The sequence below is a fragment of the Gossypium hirsutum genome, chromosome A13 (assembly GCF_007990345.1).
Source record: "Gossypium hirsutum isolate 1008001.06 chromosome A13, Gossypium_hirsutum_v2.1, whole genome shotgun sequence".
Taxonomy (NCBI): domain Eukaryota; kingdom Viridiplantae; phylum Streptophyta; class Magnoliopsida; order Malvales; family Malvaceae; genus Gossypium; species Gossypium hirsutum.
The window spans coordinates 29,558,509-29,585,069 of NC_053436.1; the positions used below are offsets into that span (position 1 = coordinate 29,558,509).

A 26,561-nucleotide genomic window follows, 5' to 3' on the forward strand; every position below is an offset into this window, starting at 1 on the left:
CTCAAGCAATAATCGGCCTCCCAATACCAAAAGTGCAAAAAGTCAAAGGAAACACCCTAGGTAGCAACCGAAATGAGAAAAAAGAAACCTCTTACACCCCCAAGCCGAATTCCCTTGAGTACTTAAAGTCCCCAAGGCACTACCACTCTCCCTCCACATCTCCTTGATTTCCTCCTAAAATCTATACACAACATCCTCAAACTGATCACCATCCAAATCCCCCTTTCTTTTCCTAAATTTTGGCTACACACTCCCCCACACCTTTCAAACACTTCAACCGCCCAAGCAACAGAGTTCCACTGACACACAACCTTTCACATGGCCACTTGCCAAATAAAACACCCCTTGCGTGCACCAGGACTCGAGCTCAAGACCCTTAATAACAGTAACACGTCTCGATCCCTTGAACTAGGAGGCTTTTTATGACATACTTTACCTAATATTAATTAAGACAGCTACTGACCAGAGACAAGTTTAACTCAAGCAAAAACAAAACTTTTTTGTACAAGCCAAGGCTTGAACTTATGACTTCACCAACACTTATCAGGACACTTAACCACTGAAGCAAGCATGTATTTATGTTACACAACACACAGAAAATAAGTACCTATATTTTGGGGCGTTACAACTCTACCCCCTAAAAGAAAATTTCGGCCTCAAAATTTACCTGGTCAAAATAGATGAGGGTATTGTTGTCGCATCACCTCATCGGTTTCCCACGTGGCTTCCTCAGAACTATGATTACGCCAGAGCACCTTAACCAGTGGAACAGACTTCCTCTTCAGAACCTTCACATCATGGTCTAAAATCTGAACTAGCTCTTCCTCGAAGGTCAGATCTGGCCTAACCTCAATCTTCTCAGTCGAGATGATATTCGCAGGATCAGAGTGATATCGCCTCAGCATAGAGATGTGGAACACATCTTGAATCCGGTCTAATTCTGGAGGTAAGTCAAGTTGGTAGGCAACCAGTCCCACACACTTCAATACATGGTAGGGCCCAATGAACCTAGGGCTTAACTTGCCCTTCTGACCAAACCTCAGTACCTTCTTCCATGGTGAGACCTTGAGAAAAACTAAGTCTCCCACAGAATACTCAATCTCATTTCGCTTCAAATCCATATACAACCTCTATCTGTCAAATGCTGCCTTCTGTCAATCCCGAATCAATCGAACTTAATCTTCGATCAAAAATCAATTTAGGACTCAGAACTCGCCGCTCACCTAACTCAGTCCAACATGAAGGAGTACGACACCTACGACCATATAATGCCTCGTAAGGTGCCATATGTATGCTAGACTGGTAGCTATTGTTGTACGCAAACTCTGCCAACGGCAAGTAATCCTTCCAACTGCCCCAGAAGTCAATCACACAACTCTTTAACATGTCCTCCAGTATCTAAATCACCCTCTCTGACTGACTGTCTGTCTGAGGATAGAACACAGTACTGAATTACAACCTTGTACCCAAAGCCTCATGTAACTTTTTCCAGAATCAAGAAGTGAAGCGATGATCTCTATCAGATATTATAGAAATCGGTACCCCATGCAGTCGCATTATCTCAGACACATACAGCTTAGCCAGTTTCAGAAGTGAGTAACCAGTACGAATAGGTATGAAATAGGCAGACTTGGTCAATCGATCCACAATAACCCATATTGAATCCTTCTTAGTAGGCGTTAAGGGCAGCCCAATAACGAAGTCCACATTTACTCTCTCCTACTTCCAAAGCGGAATCTTAAATGGCTAAAGCAACCCTAAAGGTAATTGATGTTCAGCCTTAACCTGCTGGCAAGTTAGGCATTTACTCACAAAGTCGGTAACATCAAGCTTAAGACCAGGCCACCAATATAACTCACAAAGGTCACAGTACATCTTATTCCCGCCATGATGCATAGCATAAGGACTACTGTGTGCCTTCTGCAGTATCAACTGTCTTAGATCCGTATCCCTCGGTACACAGACTCTTCCACAGAAACAAAGTACCCGTTCACTATTTATTCCAAAATCTGATGTGCTACCACTCTCAATCTGTCGAAAACAAGGACTCAGTGACTCATCCTCCAACTGTTTACCCTTAATTTGCTCAGTCTACGACGGTTTAACCTGAAGTTTGGCCAACAAACTACCATCATCGAATAAGCTGAGACGAGAAAACATCACCCTCAAATCAGTCACAGCCCTACGGCTCAGTGCGTCAGCCACCACATTGGCCTTACTAGGATGGTATTCAATCATACAGTCATAATCTTTAAGAAGCTCAATCCACCTATGGTGCCTAAGATTTAGCTCCTTCTGAGTGAGGAGATACTTGAGGCTCTTGTGATCCGTGTAAATGATATGCTTCTCACCATACAGGTAATGCCTCTAAATTTTCAGTGCGAACACCACCGCGGCCAACTCCAAGTCATGTGTCGGATAGTTTGCCTCATGTGTCTTAAGCCGATGAGACGCAAAAGCCACCACCTTACCTTCTTGCATCAACATGCAACCCAAACCAACGTGTGATGCATCACTGTAGATAGTAAACTCTTTTCTTGACTCTGGCTGAATCAAGACAGAGGCCTAAGTCAGAACCTTCTTAAGCCTCTCAAAACTTTCTTACTGCCAATCGGTCCTATCAAACGATACCCCTTTACATAATGACTTAGTCAGAGGTGCAGCAATCAACGAAAACGCCTCCATAAAACATCTATAATACCCTGCCAGACCCAGAAAACTTTGAATCTCAGATACCGACTTAGGCTGCTTCCAACCCAGAACCTTTTCAACTTTCTGAGGATCAACCCTATTCCCCTCAGCAGATACCACATGACCTAGAAAAGTTTCCTGCAGTAGCCAGAATTCACACTTGCTGAATTTAGCGTACAGTTGTTTTTCCCTCAGAATTTGCAGAACTAGTCGAAGATATGTATCATGTTCATCTTCAGTTTTTTGAATACACTAGAATGTCATCTTTAAACACTGCTACGAACTGATCCAGATAGGGCTGGAACACTCGATTCATCAAATCCATAAAAGCTACTAGTGCATTTGTCAGTCCAAACGGCATCACTAGGAACTCGTAATGACCATAACGAGTCCTAAACGTTGTCTTGTAAACATCAATCTCCCTGACTCTCAATTGATGGTACCCAAATCGAAGATCTATCTTAGAGAAAATCGACGCTCCATGAAACTAATCTAATAGATCATCAATCCTCGGTAGAGGGTACTTATTCTTAACAGTCAATTTGCTCAGTTGCCGGTAGTCGATGCACATATGCATGGTTCCATCCTTCTTTTTCATAAATAAGACCAGTGCTCTCCATAGAGACATACTAGGGTGGATGAACCCTTGATCCAGTAACTCTTGAATTTAAGCTTTAAGCTCCTCATGTTCCTTCAGTGCCATTCTATAAGGGACGATGGACACCGGAGCTACACCAGGTAGGAGCTCAATACCAAATTCAACTTCATGGTTTGGAGGTAACCCGCGTAGCTTATCGGGAAAGATGTCCAAAAAATCCTTAACTGTTCTGATATCTCTAACAGAACCTCAGAACCCGAAGCACTGATGTAGGCTAGATATACCTCAAAACCCTTACGAACTAACTTCTCAGCTCTAAGTGCAGCAATCACATTTGACAGATAATTCCAACGCTCCCCAATCAGAACTACCTCATCACCCTTTTCAGTTTTTAGTACTACCCGCTTTGCAGCACAGTCTAAATTCACCTGATGCTTAACCAGCCAGTCCATGTTTAATAGCCCGATTTAGACCTAATCGGAATGGTGGTTTCGGGACCATGAATTTGAGTCAAAAAAATATTTAAAAATAATTTTATTTGTTTATTTTGTGTGAATTGATATCTGTGAAATTTTCGTGATTTATTTTTGTCATTTAAGTGCCCGATTAAATAAAAGGACTTAATCGCTTAAAAAGAAAATTTGATAGTTTAATGTGTGAGGACCGAATTGTTAATGTTTTTTTAATATAAAGTTTTTATGTTGTAATTGGGCCATTATTGAATTGGGTGGACGGCTAAGGACATATTAAACATGAAAGTATAATTTTATAATAAAGGTTAAAATAGTAAATTGAAAAAAAAATGTTATAATATATATCATATTATAACATAATTAAATTATTCTATTTCATTTGTTCTTCATTGCCGAATATAAAAAAAAGAAAAAGAAAAGAAAACCAAGCTAGGTTCGGCCAATTTGAAGCTCAATTAAGGTAAGAGTTTTGCTCGGTTTTTGATAATTTCTACGTTTTTGAGATCGTTGCTTAGTAATCTTCAAGACCCATGCTTTAATTTTTGATTTGATGAATATATTGAGTTGTGCCATTGTTGATAGCTTGTGATTTTTGTTGTTTGATGATGAAAAATGAAAGATATGTTTTAGATTAACATATTTTGTATTGGAGTTTTTGATTATTTTAAGTAATTAGGACTTAATTGCAAAAATAATAATTTGAGGGACTAAAATGTGAAATTGATAACATATATGGACTTGTATAGGCATGGGTACCATTCAGCCTAACATGGGTGTTTTGAAATTTTGTGTATTTTGTGTTTTGTGCAATAGGGACTAAATTGTAAAAATTGCAAATGTCTAGGGTAAAATGGTAATTTTCCCATTTATGTGTTTTTGGACTAAATTGAATGAAAATATGTTTGAATGAGCTTAATTTGAATATGTTTAGATCAAGAACCAAAGAAATCGGATTTGGATCGGGGAAAAACGAAAGTTGTCGACTAGCTGCCCGATTCTGTTTTGTATCGTCCGAGGTAAGTTTATAAGCAAATAGGCGTGTTTATTAGAAATTTTATGTTATATTTATATGCTATTATGAAATGTTAGAATTTAAATATGCTATGGCTGAACATGATTAAATGTGGTTACTACACTTCCGAGTTCGATTCGACCAAGATACGATATCCAAAAGCCCCATATGAACCTTAGGAATAGCTAGGATACATAAGTCATGACATAGGATTCTGATTTATGTGTACAAGTAAGTCCATGACATCGATTTGTGATTTCCAATATGTGTTTACAAGTAAGACCCTGTCTGGGACAGTAGCATCAATATGTGGCTACATGTAAGACCACGTCTGGTACGTTGACATTGTACGATTTATGTGATTATCTGAGTGTCCTATCCAATTTCAAATCGTTCATCGGGCAAAGGTATAATGAGTTCGAAAGTGTAAAATGAGCTATATGACAGGTATGAGTTTACTTGTTGCCTACTTGAGAAAAGGGTAAGCAAAAACCTTGGCTTTTGTTATCAATCTTGAAAAATGCAAATTAAGAAAATATGTCTATATGATATGTGTATTTGGTTTGTGAATGAACAGTAAGCATGTTATGGACAATTCTTGTGTACATGTGTATAAATGATGAGTTATATATATTCGATTATATGATTAACATATGTATATGAAATTATATTAAGACATATGAGTTTTGCATATGTGTATGTGAACTAAGTACATAATGAATATTCGGCCTTGATGATTAAATGATAATATGTTAGTCTTGGCTTTACATACATTCGGTCAAAGTGATAATATAAAAGAAAAAAATTATATTTGTTTAAAAATACTTGATATGAACGTATATATATATAATATTGGATTTAAATGTGGAATGATAAAATATTCTGGTTTAGTTTAGTTAATTTTGTTAACATCATTGGGTTATTTATTTGCTCATGACTTACTAAGCTGTGAAAGCTTACTCTATGTGTTATGTTATTCTGTTTTGATAGATTTTGGAGTCAAGCTACAAGCTCGGGGACTGTCAGCCAAGCTCATCACACTACCTACTATTTTGGTACCTCTATAAGTTAAATTCGAATTATGGCATGTATAGGCTGAAGTGTGTTTTGAAAAATAAATTTTGGATGTGTATAAAGCCATGCAAAAATGGCTTAAATCTTTATGTTTTAAGTTGATTATATTGCTTGTGGTTTATGTACGTTTTAGTTAAAATGTTGTGTGCCAAGAATTCATGATATTTTGGTAGCCATTATATACTTGACAGGTAAGGAATTTGGGTATTCATGAACATGCTTTGGATATGGTCATGTTTGAGCGAAAAATTCATGTGAATTATGGATTAGTTAAATGGGTGAATATTATTTATGAAATATGCTTTGTTGTGCATTAAAGTGGATTAATGACTTGGTTATGGTATGAATAAATTGATCGTAATATAAACACAGGTTTTTAGGTTTTGAAAATGGTAAATAATTTTGGGTATGTATAAGGTTGTTTCGGCTATGGTAAGCATAAATTAAAATATATGTGAGTGTGTGATTGTATTAGGAACTTACGTTATATATATGACTTGGTGTAACAGGTTGTTGGCTAAATTCGAATATCATATGAGTTTATTTTGACAAGGTTATTACATGACATATAAGGTGTATGTTTTGATTATATGCCTACTTGTGTATAATGCCTTACCTTAGTGAATAAGATTTGTATTATAAGTTGGTTTGAAGACTATTACCATAATGTATATGAGACTTCGGTTATAAAATGAAATTATAGAAGATAGTTATAATCAATTTGTAATATATATTTGCTTGTCTAAATGTTATTGAATATGATGAATTGACCTAATATATTTGATACATAGTAAGAAATGTTACGTTTTGTATAAGCCAATATGTAGGTAATGTTTCGAAATTATAGAGATAATCTTCTCTAGTTAATAATTATTTTTGGTTAATTAGTTAAGTTATGCGTGCATGTCTTTGGATGAATTTAAGCTGTTAAATTCGATTATAGTAGCAAATTAACGTTTGATCCAATAGTGACAAGTTGGGTATGTTATATGGAAACATTAATTTATTTATAATGTATTTCAGTAAATGTGCTTAACATAGATGGTTATAATATGTTATACCTAATTGTAGCAGGTTAAATGGTGGAATATTTTATTATATAACATGTATATGGAATTAAAGGATGACTAGGTGAATAAAGACATGTGCAGCAATAAATATTAATAATTAAATGTGTTTATGTGATGAAATAGTGTTTAACGCAGAATAAGACTAAGGTGTAATAAAATTTGTATATTCACATGTATTTATGAGTTTGAATTAAAAATATATTCCGCCCTCTGTATTAGTAATTATATTGGCTATTGATATTATCTTATATAAAAAAAAGTTAATGCAAATGTGTGTAAGTGAATGTTTGAAATTGTGTTTTTGATTGATAACATCTCGTAACCCTAATCTGGTGATGGATACGGGTTAGGGGTGTTACACCATGCCCAATATTAAGTCGAATTCTCCAAAAGGAAGTTCCATTAAATCTGCTAAAAAGATCACTCCTTGAACCTTCAAGGGTACATCCTTAAATAGTTTATTCACACTCACAGATTGCCCTAATGGACTCAACACAGTAACTTCACTCGAAGTGCTTTCAACCATTATACCCAAAGTCTCAAACACAATGCATGCTATATACGAGTGCGTAGACCCAACATCAATTAATGCAGTATAAGGTAAATTATGCATAAAGAACGTACCTGTAATAACATATGGGGCATCAACATCCTCTTGGTGATGTATAGCATACACCAGTGCTAGCTGCCTCACCTCAGTATGACCAGCACCTCTGCCCGATGCTCATCGACCATGGCCATACCATTTCCACCTCTGACTTGATCACAGCCTCTCGGTGGCTGCTGAACACCTCTCGGTGGTTGAATAGTACCCAACCCAGTAGCTTGCATCTGATCGGACCTCCATGGGCAATCTCTGATGTGATGCTCCAAAGATCTGCACCTCAAACATGCCCTTATCTATTTCCAGCACTCGCTCTGATGGCGTCTCCCACAATCAGCACAAGGCTGCAGCCCAAAAGTAGCAACAGGGGGCCCAACTCTGACTAGCCCATCAAATCTGGCCTTTTTCTTAGGCCTCACAGCTGAACTTGAAGGCTCCCAAACCCTCTTGTTCCTCCCCCTGTCCTACTCACGATTCTGGCGCTCATTGCGGTTCACATCCTCGGCGATCTTCGCCTTTTCCACCAATACGGCAAAATCTCGCTCCCTCTGTGGAGCTGTCAGAACTCATAAATCATCTTTGAGGCCATCCTTAAAACAAACACAGTACTCATATTCAGTTGCCACCATCTTGCACGCATAGCGGCTAAGTCGTAAAAACTCAGACTCATATTTAGCTACTGATTTTTCCTCTTGAGTCAAATTCAGAAACTCTCTCCTCCGGGCATCCACATAACTAGCGCCCACATACTTTCCTTGAAATTCAATTTTGGAAAATTCCCAAGTCAACAGGTCGAGCTGAGTATCCTCTTTAACTGTAAGCCACCACTGATAGGCTTCATCTCGCAGCAACGACATTGTACCTTTTAATTTCTGCTCTGGGGTGCAGTCGAGGTCATCTAGGATCCTCTCTATGGTCTCAATCCAATATTCAGCCACATTAGGGGAAACTCCAGCGATACCCCTAAATATCTCAGCCCCATTAGACCTGAGTAGTTCCGTCACCGACTCACGGCCCACAGTGCCAATACTAGGCCCAGCGACCCTCTCCAAAATTTGCAACATAGCTTGAGACGATGCGTCATCCCCAACTGCACGATCATGTGACCTAGTCTCAGTCACAGGTGAAGCCGGTGCCTCTTTAGATTCATTGTTAGACATATGGCCTAACGCCGACGACCCAGCCCGAGCACCTCCACGGCCTCCGTCACGGCATCTTGTACCTCTTCCACAAGTACCTCTGGTGCTCATATCGATTTGCGTATTATCTAAATTATAAATCTTATGTATTAGTTTACAGTTCCAGTGTTTATTACAAGATATGTTATAGAAAAATATTATTAGTAGTTCAGAGTTTTGTTTCGCAGATCACAGTCTTACTACAGTTTTAGGTTACCTTAAGCGAAGTATTTCAGTATAGTCTATTGCCTACAGTAGTCTCAACATTTCAATTTAAGCAGACAGTAATTTCAGAGAACTTATAGAACTGGCGCCGGAGACTCGGTGTGCCATACATTTAGGAAAACATTTTCAAGTATTTCAAGTTATTTAAAACAGTTCTTTTCTGAGATTTCAAGTTTAAAAGAAATCCAAATCCATAGCCGAGTTTTGAAACCTGGCTCTAATACCACTAAATGTAACACCCTAAACCCGGCTTGGACTTTATGGCCGAATCTACAATGTCACATTGAAGTGTGTTTTGAAAAGAATCATTCGGTTTGAAAAGTTCATACTATATCAAAACTCTTGATCGTTGCGAAACACTCTAGTAGTTTAGCAAAAGTTAATCATTTCGGGTTGTTATTACACTTTTAAAAATAACAATGGTGGTTGCGGAAGCTTTTTGAAATACGTTGTGATAGCGTGGTGTTTTGAAAAATATTCATCTTTTTGAAAACTCGCGTCCTACTACTAACAGAAATAAATCAAAACAAGTAAATCCCAAATTAAAGTAAAATTTAAAAAGGCCTTATTACATAGCAAATACCCAAATTAAATAACTTAAAGAATAAAAGTTTAAAATAGTAGCAAAAGCAGTTGTGTGGCCTCCATCGAGTCCCTCGCAGCACCGACCCGCCTAAGGATTACCTGCACAGAAGAGCAGAAGGGTGAGTTTATGAAAAACTCAGGGTGTAATCCCTTATTAAACAGACAATCAGTCATACCATAGGCAAATACAGTTTGAGCCTAAGCCTGTACCAATAATAGTCCAGTAACAGTTAGGGCCTTAGCCCAATACAGTATCAGTAGCAGTGTGGGCTTAATCCCATTACAGTAACAGTAGCAGAAATACAATCAAGAGTCCTACCCATCCATCTTCTACACTCCACTACGTCCAGCCCTACACTCCATGTGGGGATAAAATCGACTCACCCATCCCTACACTCCAAAATATAGCACCGATTGCGGCACTAAAAGTATATGCAACAGAGCTGCCAGTACAGTACACTTCTTCCAAATATATCAAACCCACCCCCATGCAACATGTCATGTCATAATATTATATGTGTATGCAAAAATGTCATGCTTAAATACAGTCATACAAATCATAGGGGCATATGAGTCATTTTACCTCATAGGGGCATAACAGTCAAACAGTGATAATGGGCACAAGCCCATGATACGGCCTATGTTTGCCCACACGCCCGTGTGGCCCAATAAGCTCGAAAATGGCCTTGGCCGTACGAACTAACAGCCTGGCCCAAAAATCTCCACATGTCAGTGTAGTTTACTCGTGTGGGCCACACGGCCTATTTCGGCCCAACATGGCCCAAAACGACTTAAGCCCATGTAATCACTCATGGTGGCCTCTACGATCAAGCGCCCACGTTTTATGCATTTGGTTCACCACACGAGCGAGCGCACCCTTATGTAGTGACACTAGCAATATTTTTCGGCTTTTTTCAAATTACGATAAAGGCAGTGTGATTACACACCTGCTATGAATTTGTAACCGAACTGCTTTCGAGATCAAAGCACCAATCCAACAAACACAGAACCCCTCTTGTTCCAGAACCAACGTAATCTCCCCAATGCTTTAACCTTCACACAAAATAGTTAACTGATTCATCAGAATCTATAACCCAACATAGACATATCTAGAACTTTAAGCACTTACCACGAGTGAAAAGATCACTTGTTGGGAAGGAACAATCGGCCTAACCCTTTGACTATTGAGATCGAGCCCCTAGCAACATTCGGTAGAACCACAGTGTTAAATGACAACCATTAAGGTGGAATAGAGAATGAGTGAGAGAGATACATTTAGCCCATAGAAAAAGACATCGAAATTTCCTGAGAAGAAGACTAACCAATATTTGGCCAAGACCCAAGCCTAAAAGTTGAGACAATTGAAAATGGCATTCGGTTTTTGCAAGAGAAAGCAAAAATATTGACAAAGAGGAGAAGAAGGTTGGAAAGAATCGATCCCCCAAGCTAAAGCCAAAAGAGTTTGAAAGTGCGGAAGGCAATAGGCATTCGACCAAAAGGAAACCGTTTGAGAAAAGGTGTGAAGGAGAAGAATAAACCTTGGACAAAAGGGTTGGAGAGAGGAAAAGAGATTCGACAACTGAAGAGAAATGGTCTAAAGGAAAAGAAAACCGAAAGAATACAGAAGGAGAACAAAATACCCAAATGGTCACACTCAGATTTCGGCTACCAAAACCTCAAGCGATAATCCGCCTCCCAATACCGAAAATGCAAAAAGTCAAAGGAAACACCCTAGGTAGCAATCGAAATGAGAAAAAAGAAACCTCTTACATCCCCAAGCCGAATTCTTTTGAGTACCTAGAGTCCCCACGGCACTAACACTCTCCCTCCTTCACATCTCCTTGATTTCCTCCTAAAATCTCTCCACAACATCCTCAAATCGATCACCATCCAAATCCCCCTTTCTTCTCCTAAATTTCGGCTACACACTCCCCCACACCTTTCAAACACTTCAACCGCCCAAGCAACAGAGTTCCACTGACACACAACCTCTCACACGGCCACTTGCCAAATAAAACACCCCTTGCGCGCAGCAAGACTCGAACTCAAGACCCTTAATAATAGTAACACGCCTCAATCCCCTGAACCAACAAGCTTTTTATGACATACTTTACCCAATTTTAATTAAGAAACCTACTGACCAGAGACAGGTTTAACTCAAGCAAAAACAAAACTTTTTGTACAAGCCAAGGCTTGAAGTTAGGACTTCACCAACACTTCTCAGGACACTTAACCACTGAAGCAATCATGCATTTATGTTACACAACACACAGAAAATAAGTATCTATATTTTGGGGCGTTACAAGATACACGGATCCAACCAAACACACCAGAATTGACCCAGTGCCTCATTGGATAGTTCAAAGCAAAGTTGACAGCCAGTGTCTCTTCGACCTAGCCGAAGTAAAGTGATACCCAATACCTCATCAAACCTATCCGAAGTAAAATAGTGACACCCAGTGTCTCATCGACTTAAGGTCGAAGTTTCCTTGAACACTTCCAATCCTATGGCATGCCATTTATATCCGACTTAGCCCGACTAGTTAATAGGGTATTTAATTCACTTTCTCTATTTCAATAAATATTCACATCAATTCCACTTGAATCACAATTTCACTTTCATTTCAAAAATCCACTTTCAAAATCAAATACACTTTCCATTCACCAATCAAAATACAATTCAATACTAACACATATTTCTCATTCAATTCAACTTCACTTTAAATCTCAAATTCTCTTTCAATTCAACAATTCAATCATAATCCAATACTAAAAAATATTTAACAACCATTTCAATTATCATTCAATTCCATAACAATACTTACCACATAATTTACTTACCAAATACATAATTTAATTTAACATTTAATTTCAATAGCCATAAACACTTTTAAATCAATTTCATTCAAATCAATATCATTATTTCAAATACTTTCCTAAATTTATCTACCATGCATTTTAATTAAAATATAACAATTAATAATAAATAGATTTGAATTATAGTAATACAAACCCGAATTTACTCGATTATTCCTCGATAACCTTCTTCTTTCCTTTGTGTGCTGATGCCTCGAGTTCCTTGTTAGCTATGAAAATGATAATAATTTACACTATTGATTACAACATTAATTTATAATAATAATTGAATTTCTATCCAATTTATATTTTAGTTCCAATTTAGTCCTAACTAGATTTATCTACTTTTCTAATTTAATTCACACTCTATTTTCTATTCAAATTTCATCCAGACTAAAATTTAACTACTAAATTTTTAGTATATTTCACTAATTTCGAATTTTCCTCAATTTAGTACCTACAACATAAAACTTATAGTTTACTTTACAAATTAATCCCTTTATCAATTCTAATCAATAATTCTATCAAATAAATCCCTAATTCATCTTTTTGTTCAACATAAACTGTGTTCAAAAACCTTAAAACTTCCAAAACCTCAATTTAATTTCATCAAAACTTTGTTCTAAAGCTTTTAAAACATCAAAATTAAGAGAAAGGACTTGATTGACTTACCTTTTAAAATTTAAAGCTTCAAATCCCTAATTTTTCATTTTCTTTTCTTTTTCTCCTTCCTTTCTTTCTTCCTTTCCTGTTTTGCTCTCTGTAACTTTCTTTCTTTTTCTTTTATGTTTCATCTTTGTTTCTTTTATAATATATATATTCGTTTATATTGATAATTGTTTTTATAAAAATCTATTTAATAACAAATATAATTAATGCAATTGTACAATCATATAATTTACATTTGTCTCTATTTAATTTGTTTACCTCATAAAAAACTTATAATTAATTAATTATCAAATAAACATCTTTTATTTAATAATAATAAATAATAAATATCTATTTAATTACTAATATTTGTATTACAAATGTTTTTATTTTAATTAATACACATGGACTTTATCTCAACCATACATTTGTCATAAATCTAATTTATTTATCAACTAAAAATCTCCTATTGTAATTATTTAATTAATAATTATCTTTTACTTAATAAATATAAATACTAAATATCTATTTACTAATTAATTATTTATATTACAATTGTATACATATATTTTTCTACATTTGTCTATTTTTATCACCTTACACTTGTCATATTCTAATTTATTTTTCTAATATAATAATAATAATAATAATAAAATTTCTAGACGTTTCCTTATATGCCGCCTCAACCTCCAAATGTGACTTAACTGCCCATTTGGTCCCTACTATTTTCTTTTAATCTATAATTAAACTTTTACCCTTTACTCATTTTAGTCCTTTGTACTAATTACTCTAAATTAAGCTAAATTCATCTAATTTAAACCTAATTAAACACATCACTAGACTCATAAATATTTCTAATAAATATTTACGAACTCATTTCACTAAAATGGAGGCCCGATATTGCACTTTTTCGATGCCCATGAATTTTGAGTCATTACAGGTTTGGTATTTAAGCAGTAAAATTAAACTCATCTCCCTTTCTTGGGACCCTACCTAGTGCACAATTCACATTCACTTCTTTGTTTTTACCCTTTCGGTTCATACTTTTAAACAATATGGACATTGTTTCTCTTTAGTGGAGCGCATATTGTAATCTGAGATAATTAGTTTTTTTGTGAAGGTATGTTTTAAGTGAAAATTGCTCAAAATTTAATTTCTTTTGCACAATAATAATAGCTCTAGTGGATGCATAAATCCTTATTATTTCAAGTATTTTTACGTTACTTAAGTCATGATATGTATGTTGATCTTAGTGATTGTGTATAAGGATTGCCATGAAAATTTTTAATTCCTTGAAAAACTAAAAACGCATGAAAGTTGAAGTCTTTAAAATTGACTTAGTAATTTCCTTAAGGCAAAATATTAGGAGGCGTGGTAATTTAAAAATGGTTTAGGCAAAATTTTGTTTGGACCATTTGAGCCATACAAGCCAACCTTAGTAAACATTTATCCCTTGAAACCCTACTTCGAGCTATATGGCCTAATTTTTCACTCTAAACCCTATACTAATGAGTCATTTCTTATTTAATGTTTATCTATATTGTCTCAATCCTTAGACTCAATCCATCTTGAATATTTTTGTGTTTAAGTTTGGGTGTAACATCCCGATTTAGGGTCTAGTCGAAATAATAGTTTTGAGACCACAAATTCGACCTAAGAAAATTTATTTTTATTATATTTTTATGGTTTAAAATTTCACGGGATAATTTCATGAAAATCTCGTTTGAAAATTTTGACGTTTGGGCACTCAATTTGGTCAAAAGAACTAAATTGTAAAAAGTGAAAAAGTTGAGTTCTACATGTTAGAGGTGTCTCATTTTTATGAAATTTTAAATTGAAGGTCCTTAAATGGTAATTAGACCATTGGATAATTTTTTGGACAAAAATGGACATGAAATAGGTGAAATTTGAAAGAGAAGCCTTAAGGGCATTTTGGTCATTTGGTAATTAAAATGAATTAAAAACAAAATAAAAGTCAAAATTTCTTTTCCATCTTCTTCCTTGGCCGAATATTACATGAAGAAACCATGTATAGGGTTTTCCAAGTTTTCAAGCTCGATTGTAAGTCTGTTCTTGCCCCGTTTTTAATGATTTTTATGTTTTTGAAATCCTCATAACAAGATCTACCTATTTCTACCATTTATTTGAGTTATGATGAAGGTCTAGGGTTTGAACCATGTTATAAATTTGTGTATTTTGATGTTTAATGGTAGATTATGCATGTTTATGGTTGGAGAAATAACTTTTGCTAACTGATTTTCGGTGAAAATGCTTAAAAGGACTAAATCATAAAACTTATAAAATATGTAGTAAAAGTGTGTTCTAGTAAAAATTTTGGGTTGTTTTAGTTTGAAAATGATTCGGCTAGGCTTAAAGTGCAAAGAAATTGAATAAAAATCATTTTACGAGCTTAGGGGCAAAAGTGTAAATATGATAAAGTTTAGGGGCAAAAATGTAATTTTTTATAGTATGATTTTTGGATCACATTTACTAATGTGACTAATAAGTAGACTAAATATGATATTATAGATCAAAGAAAACGAGGTTCAGACCTAGAACAGGGGAAAAACGAGATATTGACGGTTAGGTCCCTTTTCACCATTTTTGGTATTGAGGTAAGTTCAGGTGATAATAATAATGTAACATTATACTTGAATGTTAATGCTTGATATTACATGAATCGTAAGTACATGTGTAAATAATGTGACATTATAACATGTTTTGATGTGTTAATATTTTGTGATAAATACTCCATTATTACTATGAATGTTATGTCTAATAGTAGTTATAAAAGTATGATTGGTATTATGTTCGTTATCCACGACATCACGAGCAAGTATGATAAATATGTTACGTACGTGTAAGAAAGAATCTCGTTTGAACCTTAGGAATAGTTTAGGATACAAGTGACATGTCACTAGGAATTAAGAAATTCAAACTCATTAAGTGGTTTGGGTTTGTGATATATGTGACATCTGAGCTCATTGAGTGGTCTGAGTTCATGATGTAGGAGATACATATAATTTGGTTTCGGGTGATGGTCTTATGTGTTCTACCGGTGGCTAGATAGTCCTGAGTGGTTCGGATACCTGACAGCTTGTGTGAGCAGCCCGTGTAGTTACACCCTGATCGATAGCTTATGCTAGCAAGCCCCGTGAGTAGCTCCATTGCAAGCATTACATGATATGAGGTAGCTTTGGCTACATATGTATATGTGGAACTTATGTGCAAGTTTTCCGCATATCCAATAGTATTCTGAGTGTTCAACTGGTGATTCAAAGAATGATTTGATGATAGTCCGAAAGGGGTATGTCAAATACAAGAATGAATATGTGAAAAATGTTGAAAGGGTACAGGTATGTACACTAAGCTTATGGTTATTGAGACTTTGAAATGTTGAGACCTTAGTGAGTTAAGATGTATGAATTATGATTATGAATTTTGTTGCAATATCATGCTAACTTACATTGTGTAATTGAACACGGAATCCATGAAATGGTGAGTTCATGATTAGTTGAAAATGAACTTATGATAGTTATCATTATATTGCATTAAAATAGTTTTGGACAGCAGCGATAGTCTGACTCTAAAAATCCACCTAAAATTGTGGAACTAGAATTAGAGACTGAATAAAATATTAAATTAAATCTTGTTAAGTCTAGTTTCACATAGAGGAAACGGTGTAAGCAAAAGAATTTCATATTATGAGATATTTGAATTTTTGTGAGACAGGGTCAGAGTGATTTCGGGCTCCCCTGTCTTAACTTTGGAAAATCACTAAAAATTTTTAAAAAATAATTATGGATTATAATTTATATGAATAAATTCTTAATGAGTCTATTTTCAAGAGAAATAGACAGGAACATCATCCGGATCCCGTATTAAGAGATAATTAATTTTTAAAAAAGAAAGGTCAAAGCTGTCAAATAGCAGAACAGAGGTAAATTTGAAGAATAAACTATACTTATTGGCTAATCCATAAATTCTAAAAATTTTATGGTAGAAATATATATGAGTCTAGTTTCAAATTATTTTAACGGATCTTAATTTAGAATTCTATAGATCAAGTTATAAGTAATTGAGTGACTATGACTCGAGTAAATAGCTTGACTTGAACATACGTAAAAGTGCAATTATGATTGTATTACCTTGAAATCATGTTGTAAGAATTGATAGAAACATGTTGATAAATTGCTTATTATTTTCATATGGACTTACTAACCTATAAAGCTTACCCCCTCCTTTCAATTTCTTTAGTATTGTCAAGTTAGCTCGGGGTTGGAGATCGTTGGAGGCAGTATCACACTATCAAATTATCAATTTGGGGTATTAATAAACCTTAAGTATTTTCAAGTGAGTGGCATGTATAGAGACTTAGTCTTTTGATATATATGTTTCATGATTTGGCCAAATGTATTGGCTTATAATGATTCAATTGTATATAGCCATGAGACATGGCTTATATTAATTATTGGCTTGTAACCCTATTATATGTGCACGCACAAGCTTAAAAGTTTCATGTGATGTTAGCATGTGACTTGATATGGTGTGCAATGTCTTAGGCAAGCATGTTATTCTACGCATGTGAAATATGTTGGTATTTTATAAAGTTATGAGCTAGCCTTGAATATGAATGTTTGATGATTAAGTTGAAATCTTTTTGTATGATGGTAACCATGATATAAAAGTATAAGTGATATCATAATAGACAAGGCTAAATGAGTGTGTAAAACACATGAATCATGACATGTAAATGATATGTTTGTGGCCTTAATGAATATGTTTAATCATTAAATGGAGGCCATGTTATATGTCCTTGATGTTGTATAAATGTGTAACGGTTTATGCTTGACCAAGGCTTGGAAAATAGCCTAAGTGTTGGCCACACGGGCAGAGACACGGCCATGTCTCTCAGCCATGTGGGGAACACGGCCTTAGCACACGGGAGTGTGACTTGGCCGTGTGACCCCATTTCGTTGCTGACGTCATAAACAGAAAGTTACACGGGCTGAGGACATGGGCATGTCCCAAGCCACACGGGCATGTGTGACCAGACGAGCTAATCCATACGGATGTGTGACTCTCTAAACATGGAAAATTTCCTAAGTGTTGTAAAATTTCTGGAAGTTCTCGGTTTAGTCCTGAACCACCCTTAATGTATGTTTTGGGCCTCGTAGGCCTGTATAAGGGACGATATGCATGTGTTTGAATGTTTTTGAATTGGTTGAAATTTTATGGCCCGATTTTACATGTATGTGTATGTTTAAGTCTGGTAATGCCTCATATCCTATCTCGGAGTCAGACATGGGTAAGGGGTGTTACATTGGGGGAATTAGAGAGAAATATTGGATGCTCAATACAAGTACAAAATGTTGAGATACATAGAGAGGTATGCTTAAGAAGGTATCTGTTGTTGTTAAAAAAATCTAGTTGTTGAGAAAAGATGTACAGAGAGCATTGTACTCAAATCAAAAAGTAGGTGTTTTTGGGGATAATTGCATTTCGAAGGTCCGAGGTAAGCTGAGTTTAAGGTTTTAGCCTAAAAATTTTTTATCTTTTTCCTACCATGACCCAAGCCACGTTGCAACTATATTAAAGACCTATTGATTTAGATTTATGTGCCTACTACATTAGTGGAGAGGAATTATTGAGTTCAACATTTGAAGGCATAATTTAAACTTTAGGATTGTTTGCTTAGCATCATTCGAAGGAAACAAAAATTGATTGGAGGAAACTTAGTGCACACTCATAAGGAGAAAACATTTAGTTCATAATTTTTTATAGCCCTATAATGCTTAAGGAAAATTAGAAGATGTATGTACTTGAGTTACGTATTTGCAAAATTTAAAGTGAGTATAATTTCACTGAGACATGACTAGACGAAGAATTAATTATGCATAGTATTTTGCAGTTATGTGTTTTTTTCCTTTATAAAGGGTCATTACTTGGGATGAGCAATAAATTAAGTTTGGGGGGAGTGATACCTTTAGTAAATAGAGTTATCTTTGACATTTTTAAACTAGTAGTGCATGCCAATTTTGAGTGTTTGATAAGGTCAGCTTTGGACACCCAATGAAAGGATTATTGGACCTTGAAAATTCACTTGACCTAGCCCAAGAATTGGGTCTGCAAAATTGATAGCTTGTTAAGGAGATACGAGGCCAAATCGTCCACTAAGGAGAAGAAGGCCCAACCATCCATAGAGGTACCCAAATCAACCACCTAAGACTTGGTAAAACATTAAAAATCGGCCACAAAATTCCCACATGTGATCCTATTGTATTAACCAATCTGTTTGAAAAAATTACAAGTTTACAAACGAATATACTACACTCAAGGAACTAGATCCAACAATCCTTAGTCTCTTTGGGATAAATTCGTTCTCCTAATATGATCTTATTTTATCTCATGGTAACCATTACAAATGACCCATGACCACATTTATTTTTCATCTATCATGTAATACCAATGAGAGGATATCATTACTTATTTCTTTAGTTATGAATTCCACTACTACATAGTGCAGAAGTCATATACCCAACGCACCAATTTTTGGTTCCTTATCTATTTGAACTCGGGCTTTTACTTACATCAAAGTATACGAGTCATACATACATAGTCCATCATCCACTCAGGATTAAGATATGTCACACTATGAACCTCACAAGTGAATAAAATAGCAAAACATCCAAACACTGAAGCTAAAATAGCAAAACAAAAGAAGCCTGTCTGTAAACCTAGTCTCGAGACATGAATTTCACTGCCTCGAGACATGCTAATAAATTTTAAAAATAAAATATGGCATGTCTCGAGACATGAAGATCCCTATCTTGAGACATTATGCTGAATAGTGTTAAAAGATTTTGGATTTGAATCCTAAGCTCATACTTAACCTTGCTTGATCTTTAATTGATCTTTCATGTTTTAAAATGTAATCGTATAATTTATTTATATGAAATTATGTGTATGTCGATAAAAGTTACTTCATTAACGTAATGTGACATTACACATTCGAACTAAATGATCGAGGCGAGTGTGGAGTGTCACACTCTTAATCAGTTCAAATTAAATTAATATATTTTTGTTCAAAATATACTATATTAAAATAAATTTATATTAAAAAAATCCCATAGTGACAAAATACAAAGGCAATAAATTAAGTCTTGAAAATTTCACATGGTGCATTTTGAACAAAAAATTTACAGGGTATTTTGAAAAAAAAATACATGGTATATTAAAATTTAATTCGAAACGGTTTATAGTTTGTACCATTATTTTTTTTTGAAGCAAAATGTCTGGATCTTTATTAAAACAAAATAACAAGACCAAGCCTAACAAGCCTAGTACAAAAAGAAACAGAAAAACAATTCAAACGGGCCAAAAACCCAAACCAAAACAAAACAGAAACAACTAAACACGGGCCTAAAAGTCCAATCCAAAATAGAAAACAAGATAAAATGAAAAAGATCCAGCTTGGCAAAGATGGGGAGCTCTAAAGGCTTCTACTAGCCAGTTGTTTCCTATTCAACCCATCTCTCAAAACTATCAAAAAGCATCTAGGAAAACGTTACTTTAATGATGACCTCCATTAATTGCTGAACAATGCCCATCATTTCCCCAGATAATTCAAAAAAGAGTTTCTCTCTTTCTCACCTCCCATTATTCACCTTCCAAAAGACTCTCCTAATGCAATCTACTAAAATCAATCTCGCAAAGACTCCACCCTTCGTCGATCTTCATTCAGAGCTTCTTCCACACCAGAAGTGAGCGTATTCTGCAGATAAGTTGTCTCCTTCTTCTGTAAACCTTCCTTAGCAATAAGATGAGCCACTTTGTTTGCCTCTCTTGATACAAATCGAAAAACACAGGACTCAAAACCGAAACTTAGATATTTTGAATCTTGTATAAAAGCTTCGATTTTTGATCTGTCATCGACTTTCTCTTGCAGTTTCCGAGTAATTATTCGGGAGTCGCCTTCAACTTCTACCTTTCGCAGCCTTTGAAGTATCCCAACATGGATTGCCTAGAGGCACGCCATCGCTTCAGCAGCAAAAGTAGAAGGTATATTCTTATGAAACACTGTTTTAGAAAAAATGACTTCTGACCTTGCGTTCCTTGCTACTAAACCCGAACAAGACTCCTTTAATTCCTTTTTGAAATCAGCATCAAAGTTGATCTTTACCCAAGGATCCGTTGGGGCATCCCATCGACTAATAAGAACCTGCATCGTTGGTAAGCTCGAACTCAACCCATCCAGTTCTCTGATATAGTTCTTAATAAAAGCTGTTGTTTGAGACCCAGACTTTAGATCACCTTTATGTATAAATCTGTTCCTAGTATTCCAAAGCACCCATAAAGCACAGGCAATCGTCCTGCACTGATTAAAAGAAAATAACTCAAAAATGTTATTAAGCCAATCACTAAAATCTGAGTTATCCTCTTGAGAAGGCCAGTTAAATCCTATCGTAGACCATGTTTCCTTTGCTATAGGGCACTCCTTGAATACATGCTCACTGGATTCCGGTCCATTATGACACCTCCGGCAAATAGCAGATCCCATCAGTCTCCTGTAGTGAAGATTACAAAAAGTAGGCAAGAAGTTGCGAAAAAGCCTCCAATTTGTAATTTTAATCTTAGGAGGTAGATCTAAGCTCCAAATTCTTTTGTAAAAATGCTTGTAATTAGAGTGTGTATTAGTATGTCCCTCTTGTAAAATCAATTTGTGTCCACTACGAACCGTGTATTCCACGGTCGGCTCTCCACGCCGGATTATGTGATCTGTCTGCTTATTCATGGACAGAGGAATACATAAAATCCATTCCGCATCACTGACCGAAAAGGTATTAAAGATCAGTTCAGTTTTCCACTTCCTTGTACTAGCATCGATTAAATTTGCCACTAGTAACAAATTCGAATAGACATTCAAATCCTAAACTCTATACTCACTGCTTCCAGGAACCCAAGCATCACCCCAAATAGAGACGTTCATGCCATCACCGATCCTCCATCCCATCCCATTCAAAAGAAGACTTTTTGTACCATTATTTAAGTCAACTAATTTATATGTAAATAATTGTTAATCGATTATTTACCATTCATGAATTAAATATATTTTAAATAATTTGAATCGATTTAGAGTTTGTATCATTATTTAAAAATTATTTTATATTAATATTTTATATATTTTATAATTAAAGTTACATAAAAATATTTATATATATAATTAATTTGATTGAAAATAATAATAATAACTTGTTCAAATTGGATTTAATATGGGCCAAATGAATAACTCAAAATTTGGAGAGACCTTATTAACATTCATGAAGTAAATTAATAAAGTTGTCTAGTAAATTAATAAAGTTGTCTATGCGCTGAACAACCCGTCCGACCCCATTTGGGTCTGACTTGGACAAGATTTTTAATATCAAGATTTTTAATATCCTAAGTCAGGTCGGGCTAATCTAAATTCAATTTAGATAATAAAAATTATATTTAAAATTAAATTTAACTATAAAATATAAAAAAATTAATGCTTTTCTTAATTTTTGTATTGTGACATGAACTTTTTGGGTGGTCAAACTCAAAATGGGCCTATACTTAAAATTTTTTGGACTCAAGCCACAACCCGAAACATGAAAAGGTTAAAAAAAATTCTTCGAATTTTTATATTTTTCAAATATTTTTAATCATTTAAAGTTATTTTTATTTTTTAAAAATTTTAAAGAGTTTTAATTTTTCACATTTTTTATGTTTTAATATTTTATTGAAAATAAAAAATTAAATTTTAAAACATTTTTTGGTAATTATTTATATACATTTAAAAAGTAAGGACCAAACTGACACAAAACTATAAATAATTAGGGCTAATAGAGTTATTTTACCTTTTATAATAGTCAAATCAACCATCCTAATGGCAAAATTGACAGAGAGACCAAAATTTTCAAAATAAAAAAAAAGTATAGGGACTCAATGTCTCAAGATTATAGTATAAGGACTTAATTTTAAATTTCAAAGAGTGCAGGGACCGTTGGCATATTTAAACCTTACTATAAAAAAAAAACTTTAACAATGTTAACAAATGAAGTTGAATTTTGAAATCTATTAAATAGAAAGATTAAATTCTTTAAAAAAAGTATAAAAACTAGATTCCAAATTTATGAAAAATATATATGCTTATTGCATTTTTTAACCTTTTAAATAATATGCATTGCCACTTGCATTTAAAAACTCTAGTAGCATTTACCAAAAAAGAAAAAATCTATTAGCAATGTATAACATATTGAACAATTACCCTTATTTTTTTTATAAATAAGATAATTACCGTTATGTACACTATCGGTATTTAAAAAATATACCAAATAACCTTAATTTATATGGAAAAAAATAAAATTTATTGTAAATATTAAAATTAAGACTCAAGCTTTTGGAGGTTGCTCATATAAAGGTTAAACTTTTTAAAATGATCAAATAAAGACCAAACCTTTATAGAAGTGCACAAATAAAGGTTTTTCAGGTACTTCAGCCCATTTTGTAAAAATAAAATAGATAAATGGTGACATGTTTAGAATTAAAAACATAATACTTGAATCAGATATTGCTTAAAAATAAAAGAAAATAATCGGAACATAATTTGGAACCTAATATAAAATATTTGAGGATCTCTTATTTGAACACTTTCAAAAATATTAACTCTTATTTAAATATTTTAAAATATTTAATATTTATTTAAATATTTTTATAAAGATTAAATCATTCCCATTTTAAATGTTTAATCCTTAAATAAACAACCTGAAATATTATATAAAATGGTTGATTTTTTTTTACTTTTATTATAAATATTATATAATTAAAATTTTGGAACAAAATAAATCCCAACTGATCTCATTTTTGCTTTCTAAATCCATATTTGGAAAATTCATGTTTGATTGAAGTAAATTCGAGTAATTAAAAAATAAATTCAACCAATACAAAATATATATAAAAGAAATTGGACAAAACTTATCATTGGCAAAATAAATGTTCCAGCCCATTGTAATCGCTTGTTGTTTAATGTAATTTAAAATAATTAATTATTTAGTTTAATGTTGTAAATTCAACTATAAAAAATTTTACTATTTCATTTTTATATTTTATAAATTTAAAAATAATGGATTAATTTAATTTCCGGCTATTATTCTTACATTTTAGTCCTGAACACGTGGCCTTACCTGATGAAAGAGGCAGGGTTTTAAGATTGCAATGCAAGTGGTAATAATAAAAAAAAGATGACCAGAACCAGCGGGGGGCCGGCCTTATTAGCAAAAAAGTAATGTATGATAAAATAATGAGAGATTCAAATTCAAAATCAAATCCCATGCCTTACTGTATTAAAACTAAAACAATTGCTGTTGAACAACAACCCAACGCATGAAATATAGGGGGAAAATGTCTCAAAAGGTCAAAGGAAAAACAAATAAATGATGGTAATTGATAACAAAGGTACTGCTCAATCAAAATGCTTTTTTACTTTTTAGAAGTGGCGTTGGGTAAAGAAGTCAATGCAGGCTTTTCTCCAGGAGAATTGACCATATTCCAAGCTTCAATCCAAGTAACCATGGCATCAGCTAGATTTATGAAGTAAGGATCCACTTCACCAAGCTTAGACTTCACCTCGCCCGCAAGTGCAAGGTAACATTTTTCAACACTGCTGCACTCCTTTGGAAGTGAAACTGATTGGAAGAATGGGATTGCTTTTTCTTGCCAGAATATGCCTTTGTACTCCTTTTTAAGGTTCACAAATGGGTTGCTTGCTTTGCTGTGCCATATGTATGGTAGCCCAGTCTTCACCCCCAATCCCAAATGGTCACATATAACCTACAATACAACAACAAGTTCGCATTATATGTGATTAAGGGTGTGTTTACCATTGCTAAACTAATCCAATATACTCCCTGAGATGATGGGGAACAAAGATTTGCTTCAGAAGAGAATACCTTCATGCACCAGCCAGCCCACATATCGTCATATCGACCAATCGGTTGTCCGTCACCCATGAGTCCGAAATACATTGCCGGTCCGATGAGTTCCCGATCGAATGCCAGATTCATACCACACATAGGGAAAAGAGTTCCCTTTGGAACTGTCATCACTGCATCAACATACCTTTAACAAAAGAAAACCACTAATGAATATAACTCTTTAACATACAATACAAGACCAATTTTTTGCAAATCAAGTCCAAACCAACATTATGCATATGTAAATGTATATGTACCTAGTATTTCTCTCAAGAGGCTTGACAAGTTGGGTTGGGGCATCATAGTCAGGGATGTTGAGCCACAGGCCATGGGAAACAGCAGTGGGGACACCTTCTCGGAGACTGAAAGGGTAACCACGAACAAAGTCCGCACCTTCCCTGTATGGATCATAGAGTGTGTTAAAGAAATGGGTTGTGGATGGTGTTAACAGGTTCTTAATGTGCTGCTCAAGCGCATTGATTTCCTTCCCGGATGGGTCTTTGGCAACCTAAACATAAAAAAAACAAAATAAAAAGAATCAAAGACTGAAACTGTTATAATTTCATAGGCAGAGAAAAACATGAAAAGGGACATACAAAACAATCATCATCAATGGTGAAGATGTATTTTTTCTTGGAAACAAGGTAACCAAAGCATCTACAAGCAGAGTCCTTGAAGGAAATGCAAGAAGCCTTGGAACCCAAGATCCTGTTAACGTCGTTCCTGTTATAAAGTTGGTAATCAAAGCCATCGGGAACCCTGATTTTCTTGGATGGATCGCCATCTTGAACGATAATCAAATGGTATTGCTCGAAAAAGGGTCTCCACATCTCCAAGAAATCGAGGTTTCGAATGGTGGGGATCACTATGTCGAGCTCATCTTTCAAGAGCGGTGTGAGTTTGGCTGAAGGAGCTGTTGCCATGGAAGAAGAAAGCCAGAGACAGGAAACAGAGAATTTAAAGGAGTTTCAAGTTTTCAATGCCTCAACAGGAGATTATTCTCTATATATATAAAGGATAAAATGATGGGAATGATGGGAAAATATTATATGGATCCTCAAGGTTTTGATTATTGAGAATTGGGATCTTTCCTTTTTCTTTTTTCTTTCCTTACAGGGATTTTCCACTCCAACCCACGTTATTTTAGTTAATGTCAAGTTAGTTAAAATTCAATCTTACACCAATTAGATTATCCTTATTTTAAAAATGTTTTGGTTATTTTAAATCTTTTATATAAAAATATAAATATATATAATAGGATTTCAGTTTAAACTTTTATCGTTTTTAACATATGAACTTTACTATCCAACCAACCTCATTTGTTATTTATATTATTTTTTTTATAAATATTATTTCATAACCACAATTTTGATTCATAATTTAGTTGTTATATTTTTTTTGAAACATAGTTTAGCTGTTATATTAAATGTATTAATTGGTAGATATTTTAAAATTTTTTTAATGTAATTATTTGATATACAGTTATAAGGTTGAAAATACGATTGATTCAAAAAAAAGTTGAAAATATGGCAACTATTTTTTTTTAAATTA

General features: G+C 34.4%; 1 protein-coding gene across 1 annotated transcript; it reads right to left on the reverse strand.

Moving 5' to 3' along the window:
- Positions 1-24,351: 24,351 nt before the first annotated feature.
- On the reverse strand, positions 24,352-26,000 carry LOC107893685 (UDP-arabinopyranose mutase 1). Its single transcript, XM_016818744.2, has 4 exons — positions 25,607-26,000; positions 25,268-25,518; positions 24,987-25,155; positions 24,352-24,867 (listed from the first exon to the last, which is right to left on the reverse strand). Exons 1-4 carry the CDS (start codon positions 25,931-25,933, stop codon positions 24,517-24,519), a joined length of 1,098 nt encoding a protein of 365 aa, XP_016674233.1. The 5' UTR covers positions 25,934-26,000; the 3' UTR covers positions 24,352-24,516.
- Positions 26,001-26,561: the final 561 nt, after the last annotated feature.

Bases quoted from the DNA above. Each gene is read 5' to 3' on its own strand.
- LOC107893685 (XM_016818744.2), bottom strand. From the start codon at position 25,933: ATGGCAACAGCTCCTTCAGCCAAACTCACACCGCTCTTGAAAGATGAG. The intron at 25,519-25,606 runs GTATGTCCCTTT...TTTTATGTTTAG, and splicing joins CCATTGATGATGATTGTTTT to GTTGCCAAAGACCCATCCGG. The intron at 25,156-25,267 runs GTACATATACAT...CTTTTGTTAAAG, and splicing joins CCTCTTGAGAGAAATACTAG to GTATGTTGATGCAGTGATGA.